This window comes from Corvus kubaryi, unplaced genomic scaffold (assembly GCF_017639235.1).
Source record: "Corvus kubaryi isolate FWS band 111438036 unplaced genomic scaffold, C.kubaryi_AGA036_p1.0 74, whole genome shotgun sequence".
Classification (NCBI taxonomy): Eukaryota; Metazoa; Chordata; class Aves; order Passeriformes; family Corvidae; genus Corvus; species Corvus kubaryi.
The window spans coordinates 9,500,400-9,518,352 of NW_024582061.1; the positions used below are offsets into that span (position 1 = coordinate 9,500,400).

The 17,953-nt window shown below is 40.2% G+C and overlaps 1 protein-coding gene across 6 annotated transcripts in view; it reads right to left on the minus strand.

Moving 5' to 3' along the window:
- Nucleotides 1-17,953, minus strand: part of FGD4 (FYVE, RhoGEF and PH domain containing 4) — a 105,337-nt gene that overhangs the window by 35,339 nt on the left and 52,045 nt on the right. For 5 of the 6 annotated variants that reach the window (XM_042050606.1, XM_042050610.1, XM_042050608.1 and 2 more), the window contains exon 2: nt 6,069-6,233. In XM_042050606.1, coding sequence (XP_041906540.1) covers nt 6,069-6,233 — 165 coding nt within the window. Of the gene's footprint in view, nt 1-6,068; nt 6,234-17,024; nt 17,115-17,953 lie in introns of those variants that run through there. The other variant, XM_042050611.1, reaches the window with a different exon arrangement.

Below are 17,953 nucleotides of genomic sequence, written 5' to 3' on the forward strand. Positions count from 1 at the left end.
CAAAGGGGACACGGAGTGGATTTGCTGACCAGCACCCCAGTAGTTTGTAGAAACAGTTCTTGCTCTTGCAATGGACTTTGTATAACCCCCAGTCCTGTGAATTCTCATATGTAATGGACTTGTACATCTCTTCAAGTCTTCTGTACATCTCATGAAATGTTAGTAAGCTCACAAGGATATATTAAAACTACTAAACTTGAGGGAATTAATGTCTACTGATAAAGCAGAAGGAATTAGTTGGTAGCTATTTTTATACTGGATCCACTGGGACAAAAAACAAATTCTAGGACATTCTGTGGAAGTGTCACACACTTTTGCAGCTGTTACTGAAAAACCACAGCTAAGCAGCATTTATGTACGACAAGCAGTGAGGAACCTCTGGTCAAACAGGACAACTCCCATTTACTGAAAATCCCTGTAATATCTCCAGAAGAGAACCAAACAGCCAATCCACTTACGCAAAATATTTTATTCCTTACTCCCTATCAGCATCTAGCAGACAGCACTTCCCCTACCAGCTGCTGCTGTAGCTACTGTGTGGTTCAGAAACAGTGCAATGAAAAAAGAATAGTCACAAGATTAATGGAAAGAAAAGAATCAGTAGTGTAAAAAAAAAAAAAAAACCAACCCACAACCCTCAAAACCTTCCTGTAAGGTCAGCCTTGTTAACAGGGATTATGGAGAGCAAATTCCATTAATTCTCTTCTCAATGTACTTCTGTAGTGTTTTGTTTTAATCAGATTATTTTTCAGTGTGCACAGAGCAAGGATCTTAAGGGGGAAAAAAAGAGAAAAGACTGGCCTATTGTAGTAACCTGCATAATACAGAGCTCTGTTGGAGTCTATAAATACTCTTGTCTCTGTACTATATAGAATTTTGAGCTCATTAGGACATATGAACTGCTTATTCTGCCCAAAGAAAACCCTTCCATATACTCAGATACCTCATACCGTACACCACTAGCCAAAATCAAGATTTATGCTGCAGTGCCTAGTTGCGCATTCAGTTTTGCATATATACATAAGGAAATGTCAGCTAGCACTATATAAGCGGCTCAAAAGGTGCAAGCACCTTGCAGACTCCAAAGCATATCAGCTAAGGTCATTTATCTCTTGTCTTAGAAAGTATAATGTGTTCAATGGTTAAAAATGCTGCTATGCCTTGACTCGATGAAAATGAAGTTAAAAGTTCCTGTGGTAAGCAACTACAGCTCTGCTGGCTGAGTCATCCATCATCACCTCCCTGCATGCTCCATCACCTTCAGGAATATCAAATGAGCACTGCTGAATAGATGCTAACAATTGATACTCTTAAGAACAATATGAAATAACCAGTAACCTAAACTCAGCAGAAAGAGAGAAAAGTCATCTTCTCTTTGAGATGCGCATTTCCACATTTTTACTTCACACCACAAGAAGAATCTTTCACTAGTATATTAGGAGAGAAGACCAATAATAATCAGATGTGATTTGTTGTCTCTTTTGTCTTCTTCACAGAGATAATTTGGGGATTTGTCAGTTTTGTTGATAAAAGAGACACTGTAGCAGATTTTTTGAAGTACCACCAAGACTGGAGAAGCCTACCTAGCACAGCTGTCAGTTTTAGTTCCATTCACCTTTAACTGTACAAGTTTCACTTGCCAGAGAAGTACAATCTACATCTCAGACCATTAAGAGGTCTCTCAGGTTTTTTAGGCCCAGGCCACTGAAAACTTTTAACCACAGACTATATAACTAACTGAGAAAGGAAGACAGGATTCATGCTAAACAGCAGGCAGACAGCTAAAATAGATTGCTGAAGTCTAAATGTTGAATCTGTCACATCCTTATCATTTCACAGTAGCACAAACCAGGCCATCTTTTGGAGTTGAATTTCATCTCCAACCCAAACAAAAATGCCTCTTCAGCCTCAGCAGGAGATTCATAAGTACTCCTAGGCTCTCATTAGAAAAATTTAAATGAGCAACTGATGCACAGTCTTGAACTGACAAGGCACTTCACTGCTTTGAAGAAGTGTTGGCATTTCCACATATTTTGCATCCTACAATAAAACTGCCTGGTACAGACAGCAGTTCCAGTGCCCAGCATTTAGCAATTTGACATCGTAAAAAAACTCATGCAAGAGGGTCAAAGAGCAAGGAATAGAAGAAACTAGAAAAAGTCAATTTTTACATGTCACTCTACATGAATTCTGCTATTGCCAGGTTCAGATCACTGCCCAAATATTTGTAGGTAAGGGCAAATTTCAAATCATTTGACAATTTTCTTCCTCTCTTATGGATCATATTTGTTGTATTGGAACTTGGTAGCACGTTTTGCTATTTCCACTGACTGCCTCCAGTCTGGATGAGTGCACTTTATCAGGGAATGCCCTGCACTGGTGCAAAGGCAAAGCACCACGTCTCACAGCAGGACAGACCTACAGACTGCAACTGCTTTGCTCCGCAGCCCCAATTCCTTTGCTTAACTCCTTCATCGGCTTTCAGCCAGTCTCAGGCTTTGTTCCAAATTTGCAAAGATTTTCATGAATCAAAATCTGCTCCAGACAGAGATCTGACACATGAATTGCTAAATTGTTGATAGAAGGAATTACTGGGGAACAAAAATTGATGGAAGGAATTACTGGAGAACAAAAATTTTGCTTTTACTGACAGTGTATCAGACAGATTTTTTCCTCCTTGAAAGGCCAGGGGGGAAAAGCGAAAATGAAAAGAAAGAATTTTATATTGGATTGCATGCAGAAATTTATTCACTTGACCTAGCTACCCTGAGTGAACTGTTTCCAAATACTTAAACTACTTCTCAGAGACCAAGTACAGACAAAAGTACAGGGTTTACTTGAAGTGCAATATTTTGAACATTTTTCCTCTATATTAAAGCTCTATTTCCCTTAGTAAAGCAGAATTTACTGGAAATGGCTGTACCACACTTGCAATGCAATCTCAAAGTCATGTTTATGTCTCTCATTTTAATTATTTTGGTAGGTTAGATGAAGGTCATTTTACAGTAGGTTCCTCCACAACCAAATACATCAGCATTGCAATCTGACAAAGGTGTGTCATCTTGTTTCCTTTCACTATGAAAGGACACTAGTGTTTGCATGACTAGAACAACCATTTGGAAAAATGTTTCCTGCTGCTATAAACCAAAAACATTTCTGTACCTCTACATGAAAAGCTTTTTTAAAAAACAGTGGCCACTTTTAAACCAATAAATTAGGGCAATCTAGTGTGCTTAGAACATTTAGACTCCCAAATGCTTCTCTCGTTAATTCTGGTTTGTTTTGCTTCAATTCAACAAAAAGCCAAACAAAAGATATACTATAAAACTTCAATCTGATGCACATATTTAATAGAAATAAATGGAGAGGGACCCATGAACAAAGGAGACACAAAATACTATTTACAACAGTATTATTGAATTTCATCTACACAGCTGCATTTCTTAGACTAATGCTATTCCTGGCTCTGGCACATTTTGGAGCACACAATATTGACAAACAAAAAGAAACATGGCTAGGAAAGAGCAACAACAGCTGTGTAACTACTTGAATGAATGAGGTCCAATAACATACAACTCCTAATTTATCTAATAGCTAAAATTTTATAATAAGCGTGTTGGCTTTGTTTTTGAAAGGCTTAAAATCTTTTTATTGATAGCACATTTCTCTTTATCCATTAACGATTTCTAAAATTTTTGTTTTAGGAAGAACACATGTTCTCTTTTCAACTTTGCTGTAGAGAATTGATTCCAAAGACCTAGGAAATGGTGCAGAAAGGCTAAGATAAGTAATGTTTACATATGACTGGCAAAAACTTAGTTTAGTTAACAATATTGGCAAAACTTCTATAAAAAGTAACCATACAAAAAAACCAAACCAAACCAAACAAAATAAAACCAACTGCTTTATTTTGCTCTCATTCTCCAGAAGTAAATAAAACTTTCTTGACACTCCAAAAAATTTCTTCCTGCCCTTAACTCTGAGGTGAACTCAGGACTGATGCAAAATTCTTCAAGATGCATTTTCCCATTAAGTAATACAGAGATTGTTGACTCCACAACATGATGACTCTGTGCGATTCTAGTTTCCACACTTGATTCAGATGTGCTCTAGTGTATTGGGCTTGTCTGGCCAGGTTTTGGTAGCTGGGGGGACTACAGGAGTGGCTTCTGCGAGAAGCTGCCAGAAGCTTCCTCCATGTCCAACAGAGCCAATACCAGCCAGCTCCAGGATGGATCCACCACTGGCCTAGGCTGAGCCGGTCAGAGAAGGGAGTAACACCTCTGATAACATATTTGAGAAGGAAAAATAAATTACTCCACAGACATGGTCATGCTCAGAGAAGAGAGGAGTGAGAATATGTGAGAGGAACAATTCTGCAGACTCCAAGGTCATTGGAGAAGGAGGGGCAGGAGGTGCTCCAGGCACCAGCACTGGGATTCCCCTGCAGCCCCTGGTGCAGCTCATGGAGGATCACGGGGACACAGAGATCCATCCACAGCCCTTGGAGGAGCCTCACACCAGAGCAGGGGGATGCCTGAGAGGAGGCTGGGAACCCACAGGAAGCCTGCACTGGAGCAGGGTCCCAGCAGGGACTTGCAGAGCTGGAGAGAGAGAAGCCCACTCTGGAGCAGGTTTGCTGGCAGGATTTGTGACCCTGCGGGGGACCCACACTGGAGCAGGATGTGCCTGAAGGACTGCACCCTGTGGAAGGGGACCCATGTTAGAGCAGTTCATGAAGAACTGTAGCACATAGAAGGACACATCTTGCAGAATCTCATGGAGAACTGTCTCCTGTGGGAGGGAATCCACACTAGAGCAAGGGAAGGACTCCTGTGCCTGAGCAGTAGAAGAAGCAACCTGTGCTGAGCTGACCATGACACCCATTCCCATCTCCCTCCACCACTGGGGGAAGGACACAGAGCCTGGGAATGAGGATGGGGCAGACGAAGGTGTTTTTAAGATTTTACTTATCATTATCCTGTTCTGATTTTGGTTAATAATAAATTCAACTTTTTTCCCATGACAGTAATCAGTTTGTGATCTCCCTCTGTCCTTAACTCAGGAGCCTTTTGTTATATTTTCTCTCCCCTGTCCATTTGCAGAAGGGAGTGATAGAGCAGCTTTGGTGGGTACCTGGCATCCATCCAGGGTCAGCCCTCCACATCTAGTTTTCTGTAAGTAATTCTCATTTCTGTCTTGTCAGCACTGTCTCAGAATCCAATTCATTAAGCAGCATCATGATGTGTGTCTTCTAAACTCGCTCATTTTTTTTTTAACTTTTAAAATTATCTGCACGTCAGATCATTTATCTGCATAAAAGTTCCTATTCAATGTCACCTCTAAAAGACCTCAGTCCAGATTTGATTTGAATTCAAGATTTCTGGAATGTAGCAACTCTTTGCTGTGATCAACTACAGCAGAATCAAAAATATTACTGAGAATACCACAAAAAAGATGGTTTGAGTCTATATATATATATAAAATATAATATATATATTGATTTTATGGATGTATAAATTATACATACGTATTTATACATATATACATACAAAGTGTGTATATATAAACTGTATGTATATATATACACACACATTGATCTATTTAGCTTTTAAAAGTGAAGATACTATTTATGGACAGAGACAGAAAGAAGGGAAATCTAAATTCTAGTCTGTGTGCATTACTGGTCAGCTTTTAGGGCACAAATATGAAGTTCCCATCTTTCCACACACTCCTGCAGGAGGGCTCCCCTCGATCTCTGCTAGAACTCCAAAGGCCCTGCATATCTTCCCCACCACCCCTGCCTCGAAGCCAGAATGTCAAAAACTCCAGTTCAAAAATAGTGTAATAGTGTTCAAACCTCCCAGCTCAAATACAGCAATACTGTTGAAAAGTAAGTCAGAAATTACAGAATCATAAGGCATTTACAGAACATTTGTATTCCAGTAGCAAGCTTATGCCCCTTGGGTTTCTCTCTTCCAAACACAGGTCTCTCAAGGTGCTCTATTTCTCTCAGAAGTCTGAGATAAAGAACAGCTTCCCTAAGAACAATATTTGAGAGTATTTACCTTGTGGCTTTGGACTTGCAGCTGAACGTGGGGACTGTTTGAGTGGCACACTTCCATTTATTCCCTGAGCCGCTTCATTGCGTACATTCTGCTCCACAAGCCTGCCGGTGGCACTCGCTGTACAAGCTCTAGACAGTATTAAGGGCTTTGGACAGATGCTGCTGCCTGAAAAATAAATGCATACAAGAGTAAGAAACAGGACTAAATATAAGGTAGAAGGACTACAAGCACATTTATTAGAGGGCTAACAATTCTCTACAGAGAATATTAGAATATTTAAGAGTGTCTCATCCTAAAAACACTCTTTGCCTCTCACTGAAATTTATTGTGTTGTTTAAACCTTGAAGAGTTGGATACTAAAAATATACTTCCACCATGACTAGGCTAAGCTCTTCTATGGGAGCATGGCAATTTCCAAGACTTTTTTCCTATTTGAATTGTTGCTTGTTCAACAGGACTGTAGAAAAAACAGCAATTTTGTACAGCTGTTCTATTTCTGTATTCAAAGTGTGTACAAAATGCTATATATACAGAACATTTATTTCATTGCTGATGGTAGGGTGCCAGAGTCAGCTAAATTATTTGTGTCTTTTTTGGTAGGAATGGGCCCTATTAGAAGTATTAAAAAAAAAAAAAAAAAAAAAAAAGAGCACAGCACAAAGCCAGCTGACTCTTTCTTAGCAGAATGGAATTTAAGCTCATTAATAGGATCAATATGCTGCTATTGATAAGAAACCTGGAAGAAAATATAAAGTAAAACATATTCAAACAATGGAAACTGTAAAAAAACACTTAGCAGACTGTGATTACAGAAGCCAAAACCATGCACTCTTGTTTTGGGGTGCAAAAGCACTTGGTTCCCTAAACACAATAAAAAACTTGAAAGAATAATATGAAGGACTTTGAGATGTCACTAAGGTCAATATTCATTTACCTCTGAATCAAAAAAATCCACAACATTTTTGTGGGAGGAGCAAGGAAAAGGAGGAAATCCCATTTATCACTTATTGCACTGTTGTCATAATTATTTTCATTTAAAAAAAATATTAGGGTAGAGTTTCTACACCTCTATTTATTGTTATTGTTTGCCACCCTTTTCCTTTTGCTTGCCTTTCCTGGGTCTTTCCTTGCATGTTTCCATAAAAAGCAAATCCAAATCCCACTCAATCATTTCATAAGGTGATCTTTTCATGTCTTCTGAACAACAGCTGGCCTGCAGAGTCTGGACCCTCTGCTCTGATCCGCCACCCTCTCCCACTGCAAAATCCACCACATCAAGCCACTCCTAGCAACAGCCAAGCCTGCTCTCAGAACAGCAATGGAAAGGGATGCTACAACTATTGCTCTATGCTGCTTAATGATTCTTCAGCATTTTCTGTATTCCAACAACAATTTCAAGTATTTATTCTTTATTTCCTAGAAGCCTGTTTTTCCTATTAAACACTGAGTTAGCCTTACACCCCGAGGCTGCCTCTACAAACACGGATTCCTGCAGAGGTCCATGGTGAGATCAACAATCTGTGCTACCAAACTCCCAGTACTCAAGTGACAATGCATGCACAACACCCACAGCAGCATTTTTCCCTCTTCCAGTTCATCCAAGTAGCAAGGGATCTCCCAAGAACATAAAAGTGGCTGTTCCAGAGTGATGAGGATAATCTAACAAGGCCCACAACCTAAGAAGCTTCTCAGACACCTGCAATCCCAGGCAGAGATTCCTTGACTCTGTTTCCTTTGGTATCACTTCCATCCACAAAAAGTTGTGTTGTACTACAGCAGTGGGAGCTCTGTCCCACATCATTCCATAGCCTAACAAGGGACTTTAAGTGCCATCTCTGTCTCTTCCATGGGGGTGTGAGTACTGAAACCTCTTTGAAAGACCAAGCTGATGGTACAGGGAGTTGTAACAGCAAGTTTTCCTTGTCTCCACCAAAAGAGTCGACAGGCTGAATTTCCCTTTCCTACAGAATCCCATACAATACTGTAGCAGTTTACACACTAATTGGGCAATCCTAAATTCAGAAACAAATTTAAGAAGAGTAACTCCTGTGGGATCAGTAGGTTGCACAAACTGGGTAGGCAATTGCACACAATTTATAAATCTGTATTCAGATCAATTATAAGTTTGCAATGTGGCTCAAAGTGTGAAGCTTTAAACCTTTCTGAAAACTAATTAGCTTGCAGATCTGTTGGCCAATGTGCTCCAAAATCCACAGCTCCCGGAGTGCAGCTCACTAAGGGGCATTGCTGTGTCAACTGTTCAGGCCAAGGCTAAAAATCTCCATCGAAATGGTACCTTATTCATTAAAAGGATTTCCTGAGAAAACAAGGTTCTGCTGTGGTCAGACTAGGAACTTATTCTGCACACACAGCTTTATCAAGGCGCTCACGCCTGTTGAAGGTTATCGCTCACAATCACATAGAGCTGAGCCAAATACAGACTGCTGCTGAGAATAGAGCTGCTCTGTGGTCGGCCATGGTCGCCCCTCCTCGCCACCTTCAGCTCCAGCTTCTGCTTCTGGCTGCTCCTTCCCCTGGGCCAGCACCAGCTCTTGTTGCACTGCACCGTGAGATGAGCAGCAGAAACATGGCAGGCGGAAGCTGGAGTACATTTTGGATCAGTTTGACCTCATGGCCACCCCAGCACTGCTGCTTGCACAAAGGAACAGCTGGGAATAGGGCTGGAAGGGGACAGGACAGCTCCTCTCAGCAGCAGCAGCCCTTCCTTAGACCTGCCTGATGAGATCATTCAAACACAACCCCAGTTCCTCAGGCAGCTGTTCAGACTTTCATTCTATTTGGTTTACACATGCACACACACAGCCTTAATACAAAGTCTAGCAAAACCAGCAACAGCTGAAAACAAATCTTTAATGCAGGAACATTAGGTGGCCTTAAGAATCAATTTTGTTGTCAGCATCACATGCCCCTCACTACATCGGCAAGTATTAGTTGTATTCAGTGGACAAAAGCCATCCACTGTAATACACAACAGTAACACAAGCAACAGAAAAGAGTGCTTCTCTATAATGGGATTTTTGCAACTGCTTACATGAAACAAAAGCTCCAAGAGGTATTCTGGCTTCACACCAACAACTCAGCACATGGGAGTGTGGGGAAACAGAACAACTTCAAATTCGTTGTTGTTGTACAAGCCATTAAACAAATTCTCCATCCTCTCTGGAAGCTGTATTTGCCTGAGATGGACGTGCTGCAGACATTTAACCTATACTTCGAACTAGTGATTCTGTTAATCATGTCACATCCTCAAGCCATGTAAAGCTGGAATGGTAAAAGGTAACAGAAACATACCCACAGCATACTTCTGTACAAAACTGAGTAGTCAAATTCTCTGGGAAAAAGCATCTAATATCTGTGGAAATCTGAGCCCCAGTGAACAATACCACCTTCCAGGTGATGCAGACAAGAAAATTGTGGCAGAAACACAAACTTGTGGTGAAAATTTCTGTATCTAGTGTATTGCATGCAAGTCTATTGTGATATAATAATACATTTTGTTATAACAAAAGCCCAAAACACACAACATTCAGCCCAAATACTTGCTCCACAATCAGCAGCATGCATTTCAGTAGGACTGCTCAATTCCTAGGTTTTCTTAAGTAAGCAGTAACACAGTCTGCCTTTTCAAAACACAGTTGTTGCCCTGTAGATACAACATACAATCACATTAGATATGCAAAAAGGCAGACATGCTGCAAAAACCTGCAGCTTTTACGGGGCTGAAGTAGAACCCCATCATGATTATTTCTGACCTGATTAAAGAAACACTTGCACACTTCTGTTGCTCCTATGCTTTATAAAAACTGAGAAATTTTACCCGAAGTCAGAAATGCCATGCACAACAAAATACTACCAGCCAGTTACTGTGTTTACTGGCACATGATTAATACCCCCTCTTATAATCAGGAGTGATTAAATACACTGAAGAGGAGAGGAAGGTGGGGAAAGATTTAAGAAATGTAAGGGAGAAAGAGGTAATAATAACTACTAGAAAAGAGAAATAAACAGTGAAAATTTGATAAGCATTTAATTATTTTGCTTATCATCTGCAAGGAAATGAGAAGCTAGAATGCTTGCAAACATGCTTGCATCTGCAAGTATGTTTGAAGCTAGGTGATGCATTATCTATTTTTTCAGAGCGTTTTAATTAGAAATAACTTGGATCCATGAACATTTAGACAAACCATCAGCCAGCTTGAAATGCCAGTAAGATTTAAAAAATGGCTTATTTATATCCACAAAGATTACACTAATGTCTTAGTACTGGATAGGTCCTCCATCAGCAGTTCCATAAGCCAATCTCAACACCATTAAGTGTCCTGTTGTATTCATTTTCATTCCCACTTGCAAGCCCATAGTCCTTCTCTACTGCTGCAGCGCTGTCCAATTTTTACTGCCACTGTGATCCCACTCTTGTTCATACTTAATGAATGAAAGAAATGCAGTGTTTCTTGGATGTAAACAAAATCTATGGGAAGAGTATTAGTCTCTTGTGACAAGAGACAAAACTAAAGGATCAAAATTACTTCTCTTAAATTATATAGTCATGAATGTCTCGTGTATTAAGTCCCAAGAACACCTACCCACAATGGCTCTGCTCTTGCTGCTCTACTGCTGGATCTTTTCATGTAACATCAATGCAAATCTTCACACTTCCTACCCAGCCCTGCACAGAAGTGGGTGTTCAGCAAGTAGACCCTGCCACGGCACTGGCTCAGGCACAGTAACCAAACCATACATTCTCCTGACCAGCTCAGTGCTAAGTAGCACTGACACTACCAGAGACTACTTCAACCCATCCACTTACTCACCCAACACTACAGGAGCTCTGGCAAGGACAGAACAAGAGCAAGCAGCAGCTTCCTGATCACAACCAAGAAGGCAGAAAAGTGGCTTCTCAGATATACCACCACATGTTGAGGCCTGAGCCACACATCCAGTACATGAGGTCATAGATTTTGCCCACACTTGTGTCCAAACCTGGCCTCAAAACTGAGTTTCAAGTAACTTTTTACCTCCCCTACACAGATTTATCCTTTTTGCGAGAGGAGCTGACATGCTCCTCAGAGGCTTATACTGCTGATGCATACCCAAACACATGTCAATAACAACTGGCCTAAGCTCAAATTATCTGAGAATTATGAGTGTGAAGGAGGAGAGTATGAAGTCTGGAAGTCAATGTTTCTCTCACAAACAAAAAAAAAAAAAAAAAAACACTTCCTCCAATTTCTATTAAAAGCCATCCTTCCAAGTTGATTACACAGTTGTGCTTTGATACATCCTCACCCCTCCCACTGCAGTGGTGATAGAACTGTGAATGTTTTGCAGCTGCAGAATAGTGAAAAAAACTCCATATTGATATTCTGCTCTGTGCAGATGAGTTCTAAAGGTTAAACATCAGGCCAGCCTTTACTGTGGTGAGCCACTGCTGAATGCTGTAAATAGCTGATAACCAAACACTGCAAAAAGAGAAAGAAAATAGCTTTTGCTGAAGTCAGGAGGCCTGTCTCCCCAAATAAATTAGTTTTCTTTCTGCAAGAAGGTGCTGGCCAGAAAAATAAATAGCAAATAACAGACAGTTTAGAATTATCTTTGAAAAATGGAATCTTGGCAAAGTATAGGGGACAGATCAGGTTCTATTAAAGGATTACTTCAGATGAGTATACTGACAAAATGCTAACATGTAGGGGGTTTTTTTCTTGCAGAGCTATTCCCCAGACACAGGCAAAAATATTCTAAGTTCAACAGAAGAAGGTAGGCCATTTTCTGGGAGTAATAAAGATGTAAAGTATACAGAACTATTATTTCTCACTGCACATGAATATTACTAGAACTACCAAACTAATATTACCCCCCTTTCATAGCATTTTCTGCATGGAGTAAATAAATCTTCAAGTGAATATGGTAGGTATAAACTGCAGATTGCAAAAAGTAGATAAATACTGCTCTTTCAGTTCAATGACCCATGTGAATGCACTCACAAGATGTGATGGTGAAGTTAAACAGGAAACATTACTGAATTTCAAACTGTCAGGCCAAACACTTGCTACACAATACTTGCCAAGAGCCAGAAAATATTTAACTTCTTGGTAGATAATGGTACCTTACTTAGTAACAGAGAGCAGAGTTTTCCAGATTGTGGTATGCACAACAGTATGTGAACCACTGGCAACAAATAGACAGAGCAGCAATACAGAAGGAAAATTGAAAGAAACTTCAGCAAGTTTAACTGTGCACTACACACAAAATATTCTAAAAGAAGAAATTACTTTTGAAATTGTTTCATTTTTAATAAATGAGGCAGGTTATGCAGAGCATCAGTGACAGAAACCAATATTAAATGCTCCCATATCTGCTTGGTCTAAGATGAGACATTACTGCATTGGTTTGGTTTGTAGGTATTCATGAGACTTGAGCATTCCATGCTGCTTTTCCCATGTTTTGCCAAGCATTACAGTTGTTTTGGTTGGAAGAAATCATTCCTCTTTCTGATGGTAACTTGCATTTCTAGACTGAAATACAGCTTTCAGTAATTTCTGTTAAAAAGATGGAGTTGCAATGGAAGCCACCACATTTAAGTAGGATAAATATTTAACGTAACAAATTCAAGATGATAAAGTCCAAGCTTTAACAGAAAGCACCAAAACATTAACTAAATAAGATTGATCAGTAATCCCCTGATCTCAGTCTCAGCATACAGTAAGTCACGCAAAGGAAGGAACTGAATGGTGAATTACACATCCACTACAAATGTCCTGCCAATGCTGGCTACAGCAGGCAGACTCAGTGTGCTTCATCTGTTGTCCTGTCTGGCTGTGATCTTTGTTCTTTTGGCTCTGATAGTCGTTTCCTTGCAGGCAAACCTGCACATCTGCTGTGACTCTTATTAAAATGAGTCAAAAATTAATGGGATTAGCTTTCAACATTTGTTTCAATTTTGGATTAGCACGATACTTTAACATGCATTGCTGATGCTGCTCCAATAAAATAAAAAGCACTGTACAGGACTTCAAATGATTGTAGTTTGAAAGTAGTAGCTTATGACTGAGGTCCTCTGCCAAAACCACAGCATTTCTTCACTACGGTTTTTATCACTCACCTCCACTTGTACGCACTGCGACGATGGCTTTGCTGATGGTGGAATAGCTCATAACTATTTAATGAATAAAGGAGGTTTCTTAAATACACAGAGAAAGGAAATGTTCAAACCACATCTCCAGAAAGACATGACTGAAGGGAGAGCTGCAAGTATGAGTTCTGTTTACAGGAATAAAGTACTCCTCTTCCACATATTTAGTTCCTGTATTACAATATGTTCCCTCAAAGCTTTGTTTTCGCTTTGGTCTTTGAACATGTGTTATCAAGCCCAAAATCTAAAGAGAAAATATGCAAAAGTATTCTTTTACTTGTAGAAACTTTTCGTGGCTTGTGTTTCATAAAATAATGTCAAAATCTTTCAGCAGATTTGGACAATATTTTTTCTGTGCTTTTATTACGACTACAAGACTTACAAGTGACTGCAGTTCCTGACCCTACTGCCATGTACCATGAGCTTCATGTAGCTAAGAACCACAGGATTCAAAGCCACAAAACAAAAATACCAAGAAAGAAAATGGGTACAATAAGAAGCAGCAGCTCCATCGCTCCAGGATTAGGCAGGGCAAGCTGACCCTGTAGCCCAAGTCATCTGCCCTGCTGTTACTGTCTCATTTCTGCACCAGGTAACTCCAGGTAACTCCTCCCTCCTTGTCAGCACTGCCTTTTACCAGTGCCATAACTCATGATGGCAACTTTCAGCTCAAGAGCTGCCTCTCACATGACTGCATTTCACAAAGTTGAAGGAGCATCCTGACTACATTGTGGTAATGGGAACACTGGTGAGTTCTGTATCTGGGGGGCATTTCCTCCCCTCCCAATCCCATGATCTCTTTACAGCTTCCTACTTGTTCGATGAAGGGAGGAGTTGAGAAAGTTTCGTGTGGCTTTCTTGAGTTCCTACTTCATTAACAGTCATTTTGATTACAAGCCCTACCAAAAGAAAAGATTGACAGAATACACCTCCACCGTGTTTGCCCAAAATTATTTTTTCATTTTAGTTTTCTCCGCAGGGCTGTGTGAGGTGAGCAATGTCCCCTCAACCGTTGTTCTATGCAGCACTGAAATTTTTCACTAAGTTTTTAATTGTCACCAGCATATTCTGCACAGATGGCTATCATCACTTTCTAAGGGCCCCAAGCTCTTATTTACTAAACAAGATACCTCATTTGTAAAAACAGATTTACTGATCGCAGAAGAATCTGTCTGGGCAAGGGTTGTTGCATTGAGCCTGGTGCTTCTTTCACTTTATTTGTCAAGTTTTAAGATTATTTATTTTCTTCTTCCTTTTATCATATGTCAGACAAACAATATGACACCATGTTGGGCAGTCCAATTTATTAAGGAAAGCACCTGTAATACTGGGATCAACTGAAGGAAAAATGCAGCTGACTACCTCGTACAAATCACTGGAATAATTCAAAAGGATTCATTAGCATTTACTTACCAGGCAAATGCAGGGATTACTCAGACAATGACAGAAAGGCCTCCTCTTCTATAATTCATAAGCCATTATAAAATACGAGTGTGCTTAGAGAAATTTTATCTAACTATAAATTTCACAATTTTGCTCAGTATTCATTGCTTCTGAACTTCTCTAACAAGTCACTGGCACTTCAAACTTGTTCTCTGCCCAGTTATCTGTGCAGTTATTTCATCTCAACTCAGAGCTATTTTGGAAACTATCCATATGCTTTGAGACATGAAATCAGCTATTTCTGTAGATAAAAGGACTAAAAGAAAGCATTTTTAGAAACAGGATGCTAAACAACCCAAAGCAAAAAGCCCCTACAGACCCAAAGGGGAAAAAAAATAAAGTATCTAATTACAGAAGGTTGAAACTGTAACCGATTTAATATTTCAGCAGATCTGAGCAGAAGCTGCAAAATACATGCACGTTCAAGTTATTTAAAGAAATAAATGCAAAATATAGTATATCCAAAATGCAGAACAGCCAAAGATCCAGAAAGAAGTCAATTACTCAATACAAGTCAATAAAATTATCACTGATAGATGGAAACTGTTTCCCTGATCCAACTGCTGAGGCAGTCCATGTGTCCTGCCAGCATCTGACAACTCAGAGCTCATCCAGAAGCCAGCTGTCACAGACACAAGTTGTTCCACCCACTTCCCTCCCCTCCTCCTGGCTGCCTGCTCCCACCACTTTGTGTGCACCAGTGTTGGCACCCATCTAGCCTCAGGATGCGGTCTGGGAAAGATAAGCCATCAGAAATGTAACCCCACCAAAAAACAAAGCAGCCATTTTCATGCATTCATTCACCTTAGACACACTGGAGCTTGGGCAAAGATGCAAATTTATTGATAGGGAAAGGAAGACAAGATTCCCTTTCCAGATGTGAGTAGCCACTAGATAATATTGATTTTATTGAATCATATCGCAGTGGGGTTGGAACAAACAGTAGGAACAGAAAGGGAAAAAATAATAAAAACAAACATTATCTAAAAAGGGATGGCTTGAAATACATCCTAATTATAGAACAGGCAGCAGGGTATTAACTGCACAATAGCATTACAGCAGGCTACCAGGCACTGCTTCCTGTTACAAGAAAGGTTACAAGTAAATGTAAACTCGTGAACTTTATGATAAAGAGGAAGGTGGGGATGGAGAGAAACCCTGTCGCCCCTCCAGAGTGGCTCCAGCAGCACAGTTGTGCGGCACCACGGCTGCCCCGTGGCCAGTGCCTTCCTCCCCCAAGGCCGGCGCTCTCAGGCTCCCCAGGCACGTCAGTCTCCCTGCCAAGTAATTAACAACCATCAGCTACGAAACGCTGCGAAACAAGCAGCTCCCTGGGAATGCTCACTGCACTAAACCAGAAATATAAAGAACCCAAAGCTGGACACTTCACAAGAATTCAAGTGCTTCCTGCTTTTGACCTGGTTGAGGGAAAAAAAAGTGAAGAATAGACACAAAAAGCCTCGTTTAAGTGCATTTAGAGCCTTCCTGTGAAATCATTCCGGAAGGACCTTCCTTGTCCAGTTCCTTTAAAGCCCACCACAATTATGTCAGCTTTTACATTGCCTCTTTTCCATAAGGAACAAGAAACCAGTGACCATTTCACACTAACCCACTGGTCCATAATCATCCTTATGTAAGGAAGCCAAATGCCTGGAATCCAAATGGGGAAAAATCCCGTAGCCCTTAATTGCCAGAGATGACCACTCTTTGTGCTGTCCAAAGAATTCAGTCCAGGTTAACAGACCTGCACATGAAGGCAGTTGCCTCTTGAACATTATACAGATTGAAACAGCTTTACACTTCATGCTCTGAACAGGCTGAGAGATTCAAATTCAGAAGTACTCTGTGGTTTAGTTCTCTCTCCTTTCTTTTCTAGATCTCCCTTTAAGATCTACTGTTAAAAAAAAAAAAGGAAAATAACAACTGTATGATGAATTTTGAATGTCATTCCTTAAAACCTATGAAGCTAGAGAATTCAAATATCTTTTTTCTATGCAAACTTGAAAATTTATCATACCGTTCCAAAAAGTTTAATCCTCCTATGAATATTTATCTTTGAGTGTGCAAATGGATAGGAAATACTATTTCTAAAAAAAAGTAATGTACTGTAAAAGTAATTAAACCCAACTACACTTCAAGAAGAGAAATAATTTTGAACTGGCTGAAGTTTTGTCCAACACATACGAAGGGCATGCCACCTTTCACTTTGCAAAAGTTTTGAAAAGCAAATGTTTGAAGGCCCAAGGACAGACCAGAAAAAGGCTGTTCCCGCCCAAACTGCAGCTACCCCAGAGTGAGACGATGAGAAGTTCCATCCTTTCCATCCCTCCACATCCCTGTAATTCCCACTGCTCACTTCTTACCAGCTCCAGGGCTCGCTCGGTTTCTCTCCAGGTCAGCGTAACCCTGCACAGCTCCCGGATAAGTGGACACCCGTTTTACCCCCAGAGTTTTGTGCTGTGGCAGCTGAGCTGGCTTGTGGATGAGCCCAAGAGGCCCAGGGAGGGACCTGGCAGCCTCCTGGCAGCAACTGCCCACTGAATCACTTGAGCTGCTCACAAAACTGCAGCCCAACAGAATGTTGCTGACTCCTATGTAATATTTAAAGTTTTCCTTAGAGCCTCAGCTCTTGGCATCAGAAGAAAGAGCACTGAAATATTCACTAAAAAAAGTGGATGGCTTGCATGATGGGGAAGAAAGTTTTCCAAAACAGAGAGCAAATAAACTCTACGAAATTACTCTTAAAAATAACGTTTGTTTAAGGTTAAGCATTTAATTTCTTTTCTAATACAAGGTTTGGCCATACTCCAATCCCTCTCCACCTCACATGACATAAGCCAGCTGTTGCCTCCTCTTCTTTTTGTTTCCTTTTTTATAGTGTCAGGTCATGACTGCAGGGATATTTTCACAAGAAATTTAATCCTTTTTTTTATAATAATTATAAACTCAGGGCAGAAGGGGAGAGATAGAGAAGAGGAGAATTACATAAATATTTTCAATTTTTAGTAAAGACTCAACAAATTCACTGGGTTTACAAGCACTGATGTAAACCAACAGACATTTTCTGTTTACATAGCACCTACCACATAGAAGACTAACATAAGACCCAGTGCTGTAGTCACAAAGAAAGGCATAATGGCGGCACTAATGAAAACACTGGAGTCCCTGTTGACTTCTGGGCCATGGTATCCAAGAGCCTTTGAAAAGACATTGCTTGAAATCAGTTTTTTCCTTTATAGTGAATACTACTACTAAAAGAATATAAATCTATAAAGTTTGAATCTTCAAAAAC